Raw genomic sequence first — 18,940 nt, 5'->3', positions numbered from 1 at the left:
GGCATGGCCAGCTCTTATTGCCCATCCCGCATTGCTTTTTAATTGAATGGCTTGCTAGACTATTTCAGAGGGCAGTTAAGATGTTGCTGTGGCTCTGGAGTCAGGTAAGGTCTCGAAAGGACATTAGTGAATCAGGTTTTTAAAACAATTGAAGATTTTTTCATGGTCACAAATACTGATACTAACTTTCAATTCCAGTTTTATTCATTGAATTTAAGTTTTTATAAAATTAATTCATGGGATGTGGGCTTTGCTGCCCTGGTGGGATTTGAACCCATATCTCCAGAGCAGTAGCCTGGGTCTCTGGATTACCACCACATCATCATCTCCTCAAAATCCCAATCATGTTTTCTGTTACAAAATGTTGGCTAGCTCCTAAACCATTGAGGAGAGGAATGCTTACTTCTTTGTTTGAAGAATAGGCCCCCAAATGTTGCTAGTTTATGGCACTTCTCATCCAAAGGTTGTCTGCATCAATTTATAATGTCAGAGCTCAACATATCAAAATCATACATACATCCTTGTTCCTTTTGCTGACACACTAATGATTGACAAGGAATAGAGCAGTGTTTATTCTAATCTATTAGTTTCACATACAGTAGCAGTAATAGGACTGACAAAAGAACAACATTCTGTCTCTTGTTTATAGATCCCTAGAAATTAGAGAAATAAAATTTGCTGTATTTGTTGTCCCCTAGCTAAAGGCTTAAATTTCCTTGGGTTGAATAATAATTGCCTGCACATCCATGACATTAGTATTTGTCAGGCCTGTCACAATTAGATCAGCTCCATTATTGAACTTGCTAAAGAAGGTAAAGGAGTCATTGTTATTTATGAAGTCCTCCGTGTTGAGCCCTTCACCAAAGGCCTTGTCAACCAGTTCAGTGTAAGCGAATGCACCAGCTGCTTCAGTAGGTCCATCTTGTCCATCGGTCCCGCCACTAAGAAAAACAACTTCATGCTTTGTAAGTGGGTCCTGCGGAACCTCTGATTTCACACCGTGTAGCTCCAAGGCTACATGCAGGGCCAGCTCCTGATTTCGACCCCCTTTACCTTTGCCCTGGAGCTGAACTGTAGTTTCACCCCCTGCCAGAAAGCATATTGGCCTTCTGAAACTCTGTGCCTCCTCCAACAGCTCCAAACAGCCGTCCAGTTGGAAGTCAGGAAGCCCCATGTTGCCAACCATCTGCAGGATCTCATCTTTCAGTTTGCTTGCATGTACATTTTTTGAATTGGCAGCTGCCAGAACGGAGCACACATATCGAATCAAAAGACTGTACAATTTGGCCACAGTCCTGACATCTCCACTGACTACAGTAGACAGGACAGAAGTGTTGTAACCCAAGCTTTCTGATTTACGTTTTGCTTCCTCCAAGGCAATTGCATTTGACCCCACAATAAAATTACATACATGGGCAAAATCCTCCTCTCGGTCCATTTTGATACCGGGCTGAGACAGAACAACTTTGACAGATTCTGGCAGGGATAATGCCAGGTTATATTTTGACAGTATCTTGTGACAGTCTTCTTTACTTTGTGAATTAGGTACAGTTGGGCCACTGGCTACAAACTCCAAATCATCTCCGACAACATCAGACATGATGAGACTCACCACCTGCCAAATAAAGAATCATGCTTTATATTGCTCTATATTTCAACCTCTTGTACAGTTGAACCTGATTACAAGGGTTCGAATTTAATAATTTTAATAAACTTGTATTTAGAGTCCCAACTCCAAAGATGATCCCAATTATTAATACAACCACTGATCATAACGGCATTATCACATCATTAGCTTTTTATCAACAGCATTTCACTGTATATGATTAAAGAGATTAGATTCAGGGCAATATTCTCACTCATTTTGCCAAGATAACATATTTACAAAATCTATATATAAATATTGTTTGTTTACTAAACTTGCTGTGATTAAATTAGTTCATAATCCATCAACAGAGACATCCTTAAGCTAAGCTAAGCGGGTGAGCACAATACATGCTGTGGCACTGCATCATACATCCCAGCACATCGGCTTTGTTCCCTGAGTTAGTTGATGTCAGTAAAATGGTACAAGCGCTAGAAATGAACTCAGCAACGTTTAAGCTACAAAGGTGTAAATTTGATCCCTGCTCTTGACTGCCACCTAGGTGGCTCTTACTGGAATTACCACCCAGTGATTGCAATGAACTGCAAGATTTTCACAGTTACCTTGATTCACCTGATGAATAAGACAAATATAATCTGTCAGTTTCTACTCCTTAATAATATCAACGCAGTGAGAGGGAAAACAAATAAATGTTCAACTTGTACAGTTGAGTTGATTTTAAAACACTGTAAAACTGTTAACGTTTGCACTTGATTAAGTGTGCCCAGCTTGGCCTCTCTGTACACAGTGAAGGAAATTAAGCTCCTGGATAAGTGCCCCGAAATGGTAACTAAGCTAAGGGCTCTTAGTTATGGGATTGTTTTTACGGCCCTGCCATGGCGTGTCTCCTCGGCTGGAGTGGGCCATTTGAATTACAATTTACTTCGGCGGGACTGTAATATCCTGCTGGGCAGGAGGGGTCGTAAGACCCTGGCCCATGAGTTTGGGCTATCACTTAGACATAAGCAAAATCACAGGAGGTACATGGTAAATATTTTTATGGTTCGGGTTGAATAGCTTCCTTGAAATGGTGGAACTAAGGGACATGTATCTCTAAATAAAGGTAAAGAATCAAGTTAAAAAACAAAAAGTTTTTATTTTCGCAAGAAATCATTGCTCTAGTGGTGACTTTCTGAACATGCAGTGCTTTAATGGAAAACTAAAGTGAGGTTATGTTCAGTGATTGGAGATTTAAGGTGCTGGCAGAGATTGTGAGGACTTGGGAATGAAGGAAAAGTTCCTACTCGTCATTATTTTCCTGCTGTGAAATTCATATGTTTAGACATCAGCTGACAATGAGTTCAGGCATTTTTATGTTTTAAATAAATTTAGAGAATCCAATTCATTTTTTCCAATTAAGGGGCAATTTAGCGTGGCCAATCCACCTACCCTGCACATCTTTGGGTTGTGGGGGGGCGAAACCCACGCAAACACGGGGAGAATGTGCAAACTCCACACGGTCGGTGACCCAGAACCGGGATCGAACCTGGGACCTCGGTGCCGTGAGGCAGCAATGCTAACCACTGCACCACCGTGCTGCCCTGAGTTCAGGCAGAATGCCCCCACCGTGCCTCCCTCCTCCTTATAATTCAGTTGCCTGCTGACACTCATGGCCGTGACTTACAAATGGCCAATGTTTGGAGAAGGGCCTTTGTGCAATGTGGCTTCTGATATCATCCTTTGTGTCTAAAGGCAATAGGGCAGAAGCAATTTGATCCACTATTTGGAACAGACAAGCGACTGGAACTATGACATTGCATGAAGGAACGTCATCGGTGAGGGTCAGGGGGGGTGGGGTTTGGATTCTTCACCATGGTAACAAAAGAAGAACAACTTTAGTAAGTGCCTTTCACCACATCAGGGCATCTCAAAATGCTTTGCAGCCAATGAAATAATATTGAACTGTAAGCTTTGTTGTAGGAAATGCTGCAGCCAATTGCACAAACATGATGAGATAATCTGTTGTAGTGATGCTGGGTTAGAGATAAATGTTGGTTAGTATTTTGGGAGACGCCCTTGCTCCTCTTTGAAAAGTGTCATAGGGACTTTCACGTCTCCTTTTTGTGTGAAAGGCAGGACTCCTGACAATGCAACACTTACTCAGTACTGCACTGGGGTATGTACTCAGGACTTGATTTCATAACCTTCTGGAGAGGTGGAAGCGCTGCCACTGAGTCAGATGTGACATGTTGATTAACACTAGTGTGGATGAAGGCCAATTGATTGCAATCTCATTTAAAGTATCACGATCAACAAAGTCTCAGTCAAGAAACAGAAAGCGGATACAGACCTGAGCAGGACGGGCAGCTCTAGCCAATCCTCCACCCTTCAACAGGGAGAGTGTTTTGCGGACTGTGTTGAGCTCCTGAATTGTCGCCCCTTTAGCAGCAAGTTGTTTGGTCAGGCATTGTTTCTCCTCCAAAGTGATGGGGGGGATCGGAGCTGGCAATAAAGCTGACCCCCCTCCTAAAGAAACAATTGTAAAAAATTGTTATAGGCATTGTTCGATCCCAGCCCCAGGTCACAGTCCATGTGGAGTCTGCACATTCTCCCATGTCTGCTTGGTTCTCATCCCCACAACCCACAGAAATGCCAGTTAGTTGTTAACAACAAGAAAAATATTCATTAAACATGAAAAGTTTGACTGCAATACATAATAAGAAATGAACCCAAAGATGTGCAGGTTAGGTGGATTGGCCACGCTAAATTGCCCCTTAATTGGAAAAAAATAATAATTGGGTACTCTAAATTTTATTTAAAATAAGATATCAAGAAACCTTTCCCTTAGTAGAGGGCCAATAACTAGGTGCATAGATTTACGCTAAGGAGCAGGAGATTTGGAGGGGATTTGAGGAAAACCCTTTCCACACAGAGGGTGGTGGGAATCTGGAACTCAGCTTGAAATGGTGGTCGAGGTGGGAACCCTCACAACATTTAAGAAGCATTTAGATGAACACTTGAAACGCCATAGCACACAAGGCTGAGGACCAAGTGCTGGAAAATGGGATGAGAATAGTACATAAGAACATAAGAACTAGGAGCATGAGTAGGCCCCCCGAGCCTGCTCCACCATTCACGAAGATCATGGCTAATAGATAGGTGTTTGGTGGCCAGCACAGACACGATGGGTCGGAGGGCCTCTTTCTGTGCTGTCAAATTCTAAACCAAAAATCCCCATGCATACAAACACCTTTGTTTAACATGAATCCAACTAGCTTTACCCTTCTTACCCAGAAACACTAAATTAAACTCACTAAATCTATACCTTATTTATAAATCCCAACAATGCTTCCTGACAAATGTTTCAGAAGGTGATCACTCCGTAGCTGTACAGAGATCAGGGGAGAGAGGGTAGGTGACCACCACATAAACCAGACAGAAAAAGCAGGAATGCAGGATTCCTCTGTAAGCGTGGCACTCAAAAGACAGTATTCAGTGTTGAATGCCAGTGCAGGTGACAATACCTTACGAGAATGCAGTCAGAAGCAAGCACCCACATCATTTTGAAAGATGCAGCTGCACGTGGAGCACAAGGAAGTGCTGAATACAATGTTGAGTCCTGAAGGCTGTAAAGTTCTCAAGGAGCAGCAGCTCATCTTTCGAATTAGCACTTTACAGCTTTCCGGATTCATGGGGAGATGGTCGCATAGTGATGATGTCACTAAGTTCCCACAAGGTACAGGATATGCATGAATCTAGAGACTCTGTCTCTTGTTCAGACAGAGTTAACGTTCCCTGGTTCATAAGTTGGAATTGGAGTTTTAATTGGTTAATAGATTGCACCAATATATAAAGAGGATAAAGGAGGGTGATGCAATGGTTAGCCCTGCTGTCTCACGGCACCGAGGTCCCTGGTTCGATCCCGGCTCTGGGTCACTGTCCATGTGGAGTGATGCACGATCAATGATCACTAAAGCGAGGTTGTAGTCCAACTGAAGGCTTTAATAAGCCAGATGTTTCCCCCAGCAGCTCAGGTACAGAATGAAGGCTGCTGGGGCGGCACGGGCTCTTATACCCCACCTAGCAGGGCGGAGTTACCATACAGCTTGACCAATAGGAAGCATACAATATCTACCAATGGTGTTCCGGCATTACCAGGTACCGTAATACCTCTACACAGACTACCACATTCACCCCCTGTTAAAAAGGAGTCCGGCGGGGGTGGTGGCCTGATACTACAACATGGTAACATGGTAGATTATAGTTATGGAGGTACCGTAATACCTCCGTACAGCGTTTTGTAACTATTTACAATTCTATTAACTATTTACAATTTATGATTCATAATTAGCTATACATTTTAAAATGAAGCAGTCACTCGATCGGGGGCCCTGGCCGTCCTCTGTGATCGTCAAAGCTTTGGTGGTGACTCCAGTGGAGGCTCGGGCGTCTGTAACTCCGGGAGCGTGGCCTCGATCTCTGTGGCAGCTTTGACACCCCTAGACGGCGCTGGTGGGGAAAACGGTTGACCTGGGAAGGGAGCATCTGCGGGGTGTGTCGGTGGGTGGGGGGGCCTAGACGGGGCCGGCGGGTGGACCGATCCTCCTGTAAGGTGCACTGGTGGAAGGGAGGGTGGGACTGGTGGCTGGGGTGTGCGTGGGGCTCCGGTGGGCGCCAGGTCTCGTAGGGAGACCGTATCTTGACGGACGTCGGGGTACGCCACGTAGGCATACTGGGGGTTAGCGTGGAGAAGATGGACCCTCTTGACCAACGGGTCCGACTTGTGCACCCGCATGTGTTTTCGGAGCAGGATGAGTCCGGGAGCTGCCAGCCAGGTCGGGAGCGATGTCCCAGAGGAGGACTTCCTGGGGAAGACAAGGAGACGTTTGTGAGGGGTCTGATTGTTTGTGGTACAAAGCAGTGACCGGATGGAGTGGAGGGCATCTGGAAGGACTTCCTGCCGTAGGGCCAGTAGGACGGTCTTCCAGACCGTTCCGTTCTCCCTCTCTACCTGTCCATTACCCCAGGGGTTGTAACTGGTCGTCCTGCTCGAGGCGATGCCCTTGCTGAGCAGGAATTGACGCAGTTCGTCGCTCATAAAGGAGGACCCCCTATCACTATGTATGTAAGTGGGCAACCTGAACAGTGCAAAGATGCTAAGGGGGGCCTTGATGACGGTGGTTGCGGTCATGTCAGGGCAGGAGATGGCGTATGGGAACCGGGAGTACTTGTCAATCACGTTCAGGAAGTACGTGTTGCGGTCGGTGGAGGGCCTTTGAAGTCCATGCTGAGGCGTTCAAAGGGACGGGAAGCCTTTATCAGGTGCGCTTTCTCTGGCCGGTAGAAGTGCGGTTTGCACTCCGCGCAGATTTGTCAGTCCCTGGTGGCTGTCCTGACCTCCTCGATGGAGTAGGGCAGGTTGCGGGTCTTGATAAAGTGGAAAAAGCAGGTGACCCCCGGGTGGCAGAGGTCCTTGTGGAGGACTCGGAGGCGGTCTACTTGTGCGGTGGCACATATGCCGCAGGACAGGGCATCAGGAGGCTCGTTTAGCTTCCCGGGATGATACAAGATCTCGTAGTTGTAGGTGGAGTGTTCGATCCTCCACCGCAAGATCTTATCGTTTTTTTTTATCTTGCCCCGCTGTGCATTATCAAACATGAAAGCAACCGACCGTTGGTCAGTGAGGAGAGTGAATCTCCTGCCGACCAGGTAATGCCTCCAATATCACACAGCTTCTACTATGGCCTGGGCCTACTTTTCTACTGAGGAGTGGCGGATTTGGGAAGCATGGTGGGTATGTGAGAAGAAGGCCACAGGTCTGCCCGCTTGGTTGAGGGTGGCCGCCAGAGCTACGTCAGACGCGTCGCTTTCGACCTGGAAGGGGAGGGACTTGTCGATGGCGTGCATCGTGGCCTTTGCAATGTCTGCTTTGATGCGGCTGAAGGCCTGACGGGCCTCAATCGACAGGGGAAAAGCTGTGGATTGGATCAGGGGATGGGCCTTGTCCGCACAGTTGGGGACCCACTGGGCATAGTAACTGAAAAACCCTAGGCAGCGCTTCAGGGCCTTGGAGCAGTGAGGGAGGGGGAACTCCATAAAGGGGGTGCATGCGCTCAGGGTTGGGGCCTATAACTCTATTTTGCACTACGTAGACGAGGATGGCTAGGCGGTCAGTGCTAAACACGCATTTGTCCTTGTTGTATGCAAGGTTAAGGATCTTTGCGGTCTGGAGGAATTTTCGGAGGTTGGTGTCGTGGTCCTGCTGGTCGTGGCTGCAGATGGTGACATTATCGAGATACAGGAATGTTGCCCGTAAACCGTATCGGTCAACCATTCAGTCCATCTCGCGCTGAAAGACCGAGACCCCATTGGTGACACCAAAGGGAACCCTTAAGAAGTTATAGAGCCGCCCATCTGCTTCGAAGGCAGTGTATTTGCGGTCACTAGTGCAGATGGGGAGCTGGTGGTAGGCGGACTTAAGATCCACCGTGGAGAAGACCTTGTAATGCGCGATCCTGTTTACCAGGTCGGATATGCAGGGGAGAGGGTACGCGTCCAGCTGCATAAACCTGTTGATGGTCTGACTGTAGTCGATGACCATCCTATGCTTCTCCCCGGTCTTTACCACCACTACTTGAGCTCTCCAGGGACTGTTGCTAGCTCCAATGACCCCTTCCCTCAGTAGCCTTTGGACTTCTGACCTAATAAAGATCCGATCCTGGGCACTGTACCGTCTGCTCCTGGTGGCGACGGGTTTGCAATCCGGGGTGAGGTTCGCAAACAAGGAAGGCAGATCGACCTGGAGGGTCTCGAGGCTGCAGACAGTGAGGGGGGTACAGGGCTGCCGAATTTAAAAGTTAGATTTTGGAGATTACACTGGAAGTCTAAACCTAGGAGTGTGGCCGCGCAGAGGTGGGGAAGGACATTGAGCCGGTAATTTTTAAACTCCCTTCCCTGGACTGTGAGTTTTGCTACACAAAACCCCTTTATCTCTACTGAGTGGGAACCGGAGGCAAGGGAGATTTTTTGATTAACGGGGTGGATGAGGAGAGAACAGCGCCTTACCGTGTCGGGGTGTATGAAGCTCTCCGTGCTCCCAGAGTCGATTAAGCAGGACGTCTAGTGCCCGCTGATTAGTACTGTCGTTGTAGCAGTTGAGAGTGTTCGAGTCCGGGACTGATCCAGAGTCGTCGAGGCTAATCGCAGCAGTTGAGTGTTCTCTTCGGGCGGTGTGTGGTCAGCCGAGCTGGGGTCCTGGGAATCCATCCAAGATGGCGGCTCCCATTGGTCGCACATGGCTGGGGGTGCACAAAATGGCAGCGCCGATCCATCGAACGTGGTGTCCGCCGGACAAGATGGCGGCGCCCGGAGGCCGCATGTGGCCCTGGAGTAGGAAGATGGCGGCGCCCGCTGGCCGCACGGGGACAGTGGAGAGGTTTGTGGTGGCGGTCCGCATTCGCCGCCGGAGACCGCACGGGCCTGGCATACCACCACGAACTGGCCCTTTTAACTGCATCCCTTGCAGATGGATGCGCGGGCCAGGCAGCGCTGGCGGGGTGCTTGGCCTGCCCGCAAAAGTAGCAGCGGGGCCCCCCGGGGTTGCCAGGCCGCCTTGCAGCACAAGCTTGTGGGGGATGGGGGATGTCTTGGGGTTGGCTGCGGAGGGGTTCCATGCTGTCCGAGGGCTGCCGCGCGGTCGGGAACGTAAGCGCGGGCGTTTCTGGAGGCCACGTCCAGGGAGCAGGCAAAGCCCGTGCCTCCTTGAGGCCTAGGGTGTCTTTTTCCAGCAATCGCTGGCGGATCTGGGAGGACAGCATACCTGCCACGAAAGCGTCCCGGATCAAGAGTTGTGTGTGGTCGCTCGCCGAAACCTGCGGGCAGCTGCAGTTTCTCCCCAACACCAGGAGTGCACGGTAGAATTCCTCCAGCGATTCCCCAGGGATTTGCCGCCTCGTTGCTAGCAGATGTCGGGCGTAGACCTGGTTTACTGGGCAGATACAATGTCCTTTTAGCAGCTCTATTGCCGCATCGAAGTCTTCCGCGTCCTCGATGAGGTTGTAAATTTCCGGGCTCACCCTCGAGTGCAGGACTTGCATTTTTTGTTCTCCTGTGGGTGTGTTTTTGGCCGTTCCGAGATATCCTTTAAAACATGGCAGCCAGTGCTTGAAGATTGCCGCAGAGTTCGCCGCGAGCGGGCTGAGTTGCAGAGACTCCGGCTTGATTCGGAGCTCCATCTTTTTAAATCTAGCTTATTAAATTGATGCACGATCAATGACCACTAAAGCGAGGTTGTAGTCCAACTGAAGGCTATAATAAGCTAGATGTTTCCCCAGCAGCTCAGGTACAGAATGAAGACTGCTGGGGCGGCATGGGCTCTTATACCCCGCCTAGCAGGGCGGAGCGGCCATACAGCTTGACCAATAGGAAGCATACAATATCTACCAATGGTGTTCCAGCATTACCAGATACTGTAATACTTCTACACAGATTACCACATGGAGTTTGTACATTCTCCCTGTATTTGCGTGAGTTTCGCCCCCACAACCCAAAGATGTGGGTTAGGTGGATTGGTCATGCTAAATTGCCCCTTAATTGGAAAAAATGAATTGGGTACTCTAAATTCATTTTTTTTTTAAATAAAGAGGATACAGATGGTGCTGTTTTGTTGTGTAGAAGTGATTACTGAAAACAATAAACTTGGAGTTGAAGAAGTCAAGACTTACTTCCTCGTTTTATCCTAGACTTATCATTGAAGCTTAACACGAGATATTGCTCTGGGGATATTGATTTAAGTCCCGCCAGATAGCTGGTGGAATGTAAATTCAGTAATTAATATCGGGAATATAAAGCTCGCCTCAGTGATGGCAACCATGAAACTATCCTGGATTTTCCTAAAATCCCATCTGGTTCACTAATGCCCTTTAGGAGAGTAAATCTGCCGCCCTTACCCGGACTAGCTGACATGTAACTCCAGACCCAGAGCAGACTCTTAACCACCCTTTGAAACGGTCTAGCGAGCCACTCAGTTCAAGGACAATGCATGTTGGGCAACAAAAGCTGGCCTCACTGGCAACGCCACCATTCTTTGAAATAACTTTTAAAAATGAACACCGAGTTCAACCACTGCAGATCATAACCATTTTGCTTTGAACAGCAGTTGAATTTAGAATCCCTGCAGTGCAGTAGGCGGCTCTTCGGCCTATAGAGTTTGCACCAGCCTTTGGAACGAGTCCGCGCCTCCACCCTATCCCCATAACCCAGTAACCCAAGTCTACCCTTTTGGACACTAAGGGCAATTTAGCATGGCCAATCCACTTTACCTGCACATCTTTGGACTGTGGGAGGAAACCGGAGCACTCGGAGGAAACCCTCGTAGGCACGGGGAGAACGTGCAGACTCCACACAGAGTCACCCGAGGTCGGAATTGAACCCGGGTCCCTAGCGCTGTGAGGCAGTAGTGCTAACCACTGTGCCTCCGCGTCTCCCTTTCCTATTTACATCTTCTCTAGTTGCATCTTTTGGTTCTTCACTTGTGTGAATACCATGTATTTGCCCCAATCATCCCTTTTGTCATTCCCGTGCCTTCCACTCTGATCTTTGCCACCGCAGATGCTGCCACACCTGCTGAGTATTATCAGCATTTCCTGCATTTCCGCAGTACTTTACTCTTGTACCAGCTGAGATCAAATCTGACGCCAGCACCACACATGGCACTGCAAGTAACCCCAAAAGTGCCAATGGCCATCAAACAGCCAATTTCATTTATTTCAGTGAATATTTTAAAACTTTTACAATGGCAGTGCAGTCAACCTTCAGATTAGCGGATATTGATCTGTGCTAAACCGGAGACGCTGAATTATTCCCACAGCAGATTTTCAATGATTATTAGACAAATAATTTCTATACCTGAGATGAGCACAAAAAGCAGGTCATCTGTGGTAAGTCCTTCCACTAAATGATGGATATTGTTGGCTGCCTTTAAAGCATTCTCATCAGGGAGGTTATGTCTGGCTCCTTCCATTGCTTGAATTTTTGTCTGGGGCCTTAAAAGCATGTCCCTGCGGAGTTGTCAGGAGTAAAGCAGTTAAGCAATGGAGACAATATGGAATGCATTGACAAACTGCAACATTTCTATTAATTTACATGTTGAATCACGGAGGGCATCAAAGTAATGACTAATTTTGCTCCAATCTGATGTCCAGACACATGTGCTTCAAGTAGGGGGCAACTCAACATCAACTACACGTGGTGACTGTGGTAATACCAGGTATTGCAGTACCTGAGAGGTGGATGACCACTGGCTAGACCCAGGAGTCTACCATTGGCTAATGTACATAGCCCCGCCCTGAGAGGCGGGGTATAAGAACAGATGCCGTCCCAGCAGCCTTCACTTTCTGTATCGAAGCTGCTGGGAACAGTTCTAGCTGATTAAAGCCTATGATTAGTTATGACTCACCTTGTCGCGAGAGTAATTGATTGCGCATCAGTGACCCTAGTTGATTTATGCCCTAACTAACTCAGGTACACCTGCGCAAATTGTGACACCCCAGTACTGGTATAATTGAGATCATCTAACTCAGCACAGAATGGGATCAAACCCAAATGGTAAAGTCTGTATAACTTGACGAATGAGCTATTGGGGAAGCCTCATGCTGCTATTCTTCATTACGTTGGGCAAATCCCATACATTAGGAGGGAAGTCAGAGTACATTTTGCTCCTATATAACTATATAAAGTATAAACAATTCTTGGAAAGTATTTTTATTCATTAATGGGAATGTGGGCATTACACATACAGTCAGTACTTATTGCTCTTGAGAAGTGCTGGTGAGCAATGTTCCTGGAAGATATTGTACAGGCCTTGTTCCATGCTAACTAAGCCTTGTTTCATGCTGACTAATGCACATAAAATGCTGTGCAAAAGAAAAATATAAAAGAGCTGTGCAGTGAAAAACAAAAACAAATTTTAAAGGGAACTTTGGCAGTGAGCCGATACGGGAGTGGCTTGTTAGGTCACTTCAGCAGACAGTCAATAGACAACCACATTGAAAGCATGTCCTGTGGAATTGTCAGGAATGAAGCAATTAAGCAGTGGCGGCAATAGAGAATTCTTTGGCCAACTGCAACTTTTCAATTCATTTACAAGTGGGTCATTTGAAATGCGAATCCATTTGTGGATTGTTTTTCATCAACCTATTTCCTGGGTCTGAATTCACCTGTAGGTCAGACCAGGTAAGAATGGCAGATTTTCTAATTTGGGGCTGCACAGTGGCTAGCACTGCCACCTCCAAGCGCTAGGGACCCAGGTTCAAGTCTGACCGTGGGCGACTGTGTGGAGTCTGCACATTTTCCCAATGTCTGCACGGGTGCTCCGGTTTCTTCCCACATTCCAAAGATGTGCAGCTTATGTGGATTGGCCATGCTAAATTGTCCCTTAATGTCCAATGGCAAGGTGGATTACGTGGATGGGGGAGTTGTCCTGGGTGGGGTGCTCTTTCAGAGGGTCGTTGGGGACTCGATGGGCTGAATGGCCTCCTTTTACACTGTAGGTATTCTATGATTCCCTCACTAAAGGTCGTTAAGAGTTTTCCCAACAATCCGATAGTTTCATGGTTACTATTACTGATGCTAGCTTGTTATTCCAGACTTTGTTTTAAATAATTGAATTTAAATTCCCCAGCTGTTGTGGTGGGATGTGAACCAGCCAGGCTGCTGGTTTACAAGTTCAGTAAAATAACTGCCATACTATCACACTGTACATAAATGTTTTAACATTTGTAGTTTCCAACACTTCATTGTACAGTACATTTAAACTATAGCAGCAGTGTCAGTGTGAAAAGTTTTCACTTTGCAACAGTATTCCAGTTATTGCTGATAAAGAGGCCCATTAAATCTTTTTGTCTCGCTGTTGTGGTAAACCACTGTGTTCTGGTATTAGAGGTTGTACGGTAGAACCTGCACTACAGGTTCACCTGTGGCCCCTGCATGCTAGCTCCGCCCAGGAGGCAGGTTATAAATATGCGTGGCCTCCAACTCGCAGCCATTTTGTCAGCTGCTGTGGGATGCCACACATCTGATACTAATAAAGCCTCAGTTTGGATTCAACTTCGTCTCCAGACAAATTGATCGTGCCTCAATTTATTAGTATCAGATTCAGAAGAAGGTGGACCTCCGGATTAAACCAGGTCGCCTGCAGCTGGATCCACATGCAAACGACGCCAGAAAGGACTTCTAGCACTGGCTAGCTTGTTTTGAAGCATATATCAACGCGGCACAGACCCCTGTTCCAGAGGCTCAGAAGATTCACATATTGTACTCCAGACTCAGCTCCAAAGTCTTCCCGCTGATCCAGGATGCGCCCAATTACGCTGATGCCATGACTCGACTCAAAGAAAATTATGAACAGAAGACGAACATGCTCTTCGCCAGACACGCGCTCGCAACGCGTACTCAACTACCTGGTGAGTCAATCGAGGACTTCTGGTGGGCCCTGATAACACTAGTTCGTGACTGTGACTGCCAGGACGTTACAGCTAAGGAGCACTCAGATCTCCTTATGTGGGACGCTTTTGTAACTGGGATTGGTTCTGATGTTGTCAGGCAGCGGCTCCTAGAAGGGGCCACGCGCGACCTTGCAGAGACTAAAACGCTAGCGCTCTCCATGACTGTCGCCCTGCGCAATGTCCAGTCCTACGCCCCCAACCGCGCAGCCCACTCCTCCTACGCTTCATGGGCCCCACATGAAGCCGCCCCAGCGGGGGCGCTACCCACCCAATACGCCTCGCTACGCACCAGACAGTGATCTCCGGGGGGGCACTGATGCTATTTTTGCGGCCAGCAAAAACACCTCCGCCAACGCTGCCCGGCCCGCACTGCCCTTTGTAAGGCCTGCGGGAAGAAGGGCCACTTCGCTGCGGTGTGCCAGGCCCCTCAGCGGTCGCGGTCTCCCCCACCCCCCCGCCGGTAACGGACAATGGGCGCCGCCATCCTCCTCTCCTCCCCAGGCCATGTGCGACCAATGGGCGCCGCCATCTTCTCCCCCGCACAACACGTGCGTTTCCTGGGCGCCACCATCTTGCTCCACCCCCGCAACGTGCGTTCCATGGGCGCCTCCATTTTGTAATCTCCAGGATCTCCGTGCGCCGCCATCTTGTCCACCCCACAACACATGGATACCAACGGCGTTTCAGGACCTCAACTCAACGGCCGCCTCACTACCCGACGATCAACCACGGCTCGCCTCCATGGCAATCGACCAGTCCCGACCACATAATCTGACCAACGCAGCCACCAGCGTGAAAGTCAACGGCCATGTGACCTCTTGCCTACTGGTCTCCGGGAGCACCGAGAGCTTTGTACACCCGAATACGGTAAAGCGGTGCTCCCTTAAGGTACACCTGTTGCTCTTATTAGCCTTAGTTTTATTAGCTCTAATTCTGTCACCTTTGCTCACGAGTCGCCAGGTATCTTTCTGATACCGCCACGTGGTTCAAACACAAGTAATGATTAATAATGCAGCACACCGCTTAGTAAATGTTAAATCAACGATCATTTATTATATACTGCAATACTTATACAATAATCCTACTTCTAGACTATTACCTACCACTAAAGGCCAATACTTAATTTTGGTGATGGCCCACCAGGTCAGGGAAACGAATGGTCTCTCGAATTGGGTCTGGCCTGCGGGATTCAAAAAGGCTGGTACGGGTCGATAGCCTGGAACGCCTATCTGGTAGCGATCGCTGGAGTAAGACTTACTTGTTTCTTCGTCGAAGGGTCTCGAAGGTTGCGAGTAGGAGAAGAAGGGCCGATCAGAACTTGGCCCCTATTTTTATAGTCCCTAGGGGCTTCCCGCCTCTCGGGGCGGACCTTGACCCTGGTCCCAAATGATTGGACTTGGTTCCAATCACTGGGTTCGATATGCTCCAATAATGGGGCGATTCCTTGATCGGGGGGGGTGGTCGTCCACCTTTCTTTGTCTCAGCCACTGCTGGCACCGAAAGGTCTAGATCGGCTTTCAATTGCTAATTTGTAGCAATTGTTCCCGGGGATGGCCGATTAAAATGCAGATGGCTGGGTTGATGTGCTGTTAATGGTTGCAGGTATCGGTCTGGGCCGACTTCCCCAGAGCCGAATACACTGTTCTGCCTGCAGCTGTCCGTTTCATGAGTCCTGTTGGCTGATTTTCCCATCAGCCTCTTTCATTCGCCATTTTAGATCGGGGTTTGACCAAATACTCGGGAATCAGCCATTTTAGGTGGCTACACACCCTACCAATCAAAGTATCTCCCTGGCCTCTGGATCCCATCGCGTAGCGATCCGGGGGTACTGCACGGTCACGCTCACAGTCCAAGGCGTAGAGTTCCACGGCTTTCGCCTCTACGTCCTCCCGAACCTCTGCGCTGTGCTTATCCTCGGCCTGGACTTCCAGTGCAATCTCCAGAGCCTGACCCTTAAATCCGGCGGCCCCTTACCACCCCTCACTGTGTGCGGCCTTGTGACCCTAAAGGTCGATCCTCCTTCCCTCTTTGCCAATCTAACTCCAGATTGCAAACCCGTCGCCACCAGGAGCAGACGGTACAGCACCCTGGATAAGGCCTTCATCAGGTCCGAGGTCCAGCGGTTGCTTCGGGAGGGAGTCATTGAGGCCCTGGAGAGCTCAAGTGGTAGTGGTTAAGTCTGGGGAGAAAAACCAAATGGTCGTGGACTACAGCCAGACCATCAACAGGTGCATGCAGCTCGACGCGTACCCCCTCCCACGCATATCTGACATGGTTAACCAGATTGCACAGTACCGGGTCTTCTCAACGGTGGACCTGAAATTCACTTACCATCAGCTCCCCATCCGTAAATCGGATCGGCCATTCGCCGCCTTCGAGGCAGACGGCCGGCTATATCATTTCCTTAGGGTCCCCTTTGGCGTCACCAATGGGGTTTCGGTCTTCCAAAGGGAGATGGACTGAATGGTCGACCGGTACGGCTTGCGGGCCACGTTTCTGTACCTAGACAATGTGACCATCTGCGGCCATGATCAGCAGGACCACGACGCCAACCTCGCTAAATTTCTCCGCACCGCCACTCTCCTCAACCTCACGTATAACAAGAAGTGTGTGTTCCGTACAAACCGCTTAGCCATCCTCGGCTGCGTGGTCCAGAACGGAGTTCTGGGGCCCGATCCCGACCGCCTGCACCCCCTCATGGAGCTCCCCCTCCCCCACTGCCCCAAGGCCCTCAAACGCTGCCTGGGGTTCTTCTCATATTATGCGCAGTGGGTCCCAAACTATGCGGACAAGGCCCGCTCACTCATACAGTCCACTCATTTCCCCCTGACGGCCGAGGCCCAACAGGATCAGAGCTGATATTGCCAAAGCTGGAATACACGCTGTAGATGAAATACTTCCTTTCCAAGTAGAAAGCGACGCATCGGACTACACCCTTGCCGTCACCCTCAACCAGGCAGGCAGGCCCGTGGCATTCTTTTCCTGCATCCTCCATGCCTCCGAAATTCGGCACTCATCCATCGAAAAAGAGGCCCAGGCTATCGTTGAGGCTGTGCGACATTGGAGGCATTACCTGGCCGGCAGGAGATTCACTCTCCTCACTGATCAACGGTCGGTAGCCTTCATGTTCAACAACACACAGTGGGGCAAGATCAAAAATGATAAAACTTGCGGTGGAGAATCAACCTCTCCACCTGTAATTACGAGATTAAGTATTGCCCTGGCAAACTCAACGAGCCCCCAGACGCCCTATCCCGAGGTACATGTGCCAGCGCACAAGTAGACCAACTCCGGGCCCTGCACGACAGCCTTTGTCACCCAGGGGTCACTCGGTTGTACCATTTCATTAAGGCACAAAATTTGCTCTACTCCGTCGAGGAAGTAAGGATGATCACCAAGGACTGCCATGTCTGTGCGGAGTGCAAGCCGCACTTCTACCGGCCAGACCGCGCGCACCTGAAGGCCTCCCGCCCCTTTGAACGCCTCAGCGTGGATTTCAAAGGCCCCCTCCCCTCCTCCGACCGACACACGTATTTCCTCAGTGTGATCGATGAATACTCCTGTTTTCCCTTCGCCATCTCATGCCCGTCATGACGTCTGCCACCGTCATTAAAGCCCTTAATTCTATCTTCACTCTGTTCGGCTTCCCCACCTACATCCACAGTGACAGGGGATCCTCATTCATGAGTGATGAGCTACGTCAGTTCCTGCTCAGCAGGGGTATCACCTCCAGCAGCACGACGAGCTACAACCCCCGGGGAAACGGACAGGTAGAAAGGGAGAATGGGACGGTATAGAGGGCCGTCCAGCTGGCCCAGAAATCTCCCGGCCTCCCGTTGGCAAGAGGTCCTCCCTGATGCACTACATTCCATTCGCTCATTACTCTGCACTGCTACTAACAGGACACCGCATGAACGTCTTTTTGCCTTCCCCAGGAAGTCCACATCCGGAGTATTGCTCCCAACTTGGCTCCCAGCTCCGGGAACCGTGCTTCTCCGTAAACATGTGCGGCTCCACAAGGCGGATCCGTTGGTGGAAAGGGTGCACCTCCTCCACGCAAACCCACAGTACGCCTACGTGGCGTTCCCCAACGGCCGCCAGGATACCATCTCCCTCAGGGACCTGGCACCAGCAGTTTCCACCCCCACACCACCCCCGTCCCCTCCCCCGCCACCCCATCACCCCCCCTAGAACCGTCCGTCCCTCCCCTGCCCACCCCCGTTGATGAAGAGGATTTCGGCAAGCTCCCGGAGTCAACTTCGACCACGACAGCGCTAACACCGCCGTCACCACTTCGTCGAGCTCAAAGGACCATCAAGGCGCCGGATTGGCTGAACCTCTGACCGGGCTGCCGGATGACCAGAGACATTTTTTTTACTGCTCTGTAAATATTTAAAATTGCTAATTGTATATAGTTATCCACCACCCCCGCCGGACCCAATTTTAACAGGGGGTGAATGTGGTAAACCACTGTGTTCTGATATTAGAGGTTGTACGGTAGAACCTGCACTACAGGTTCACCTGTGCCCCTGCATGCTAGCTCCACCCAGGACTGAGGCCTCCAGCTCACAGCCATTTCGTCAGCTGCTGTGGGAGGCCACACATCTGATACTAATAAAGCCTCAGTCTGGATTCAACTTCGTCTCCAGTCAAATTGATCGTGCCTTATCCTGGTATTCCTCCTTATCCTGGTATTCTTGTGAAGTGTCCTGATAAGTGAGACGGAAAGCTTCAACAAGTCTCTTTATTCCAGCAATATTCAAGTTTTGAACTATCAAATGACCATTTCAGTTATAGTGTAAATCAGGTGTAAATCAAACCTGACTACAAAGAAAGTCCCTCCAGAGCCTTA

General features: G+C 49.3%; 1 protein-coding gene across 5 annotated transcripts in view; it reads right to left on the bottom strand.

The window, feature by feature from the left end:
* Positions 1-548: 548 nt before the first annotated feature.
* glyctk (glycerate kinase) overlaps positions 549-18,940 on the bottom strand; it is a 39,743-nt gene continuing 21,351 nt past the window's right edge. For all 5 annotated transcript variants that reach the window (XM_072472951.1, XM_072472947.1, XM_072472952.1 and 2 more), the window contains exons 3-5: positions 11,492-11,643; positions 3,936-4,111; positions 549-1,615 (exon numbers count right to left, since the gene is read on the bottom strand). In XM_072472951.1, coding sequence (XP_072329052.1) covers positions 707-1,615; positions 3,936-4,111; positions 11,492-11,643 — 1,237 coding nt within the window. In that variant the 3' untranslated portion in view covers positions 549-706. The remainder of the gene's footprint in view (positions 1,616-3,935; positions 4,112-11,491; positions 11,644-18,940) is intronic.

Source organism: Scyliorhinus torazame, chromosome 13 (assembly GCF_047496885.1).
Source record: "Scyliorhinus torazame isolate Kashiwa2021f chromosome 13, sScyTor2.1, whole genome shotgun sequence".
Taxonomy (NCBI): domain Eukaryota; kingdom Metazoa; phylum Chordata; class Chondrichthyes; order Carcharhiniformes; family Scyliorhinidae; genus Scyliorhinus; species Scyliorhinus torazame.
This window is presented reverse-complemented; position numbering and strand designations above follow the sequence as displayed.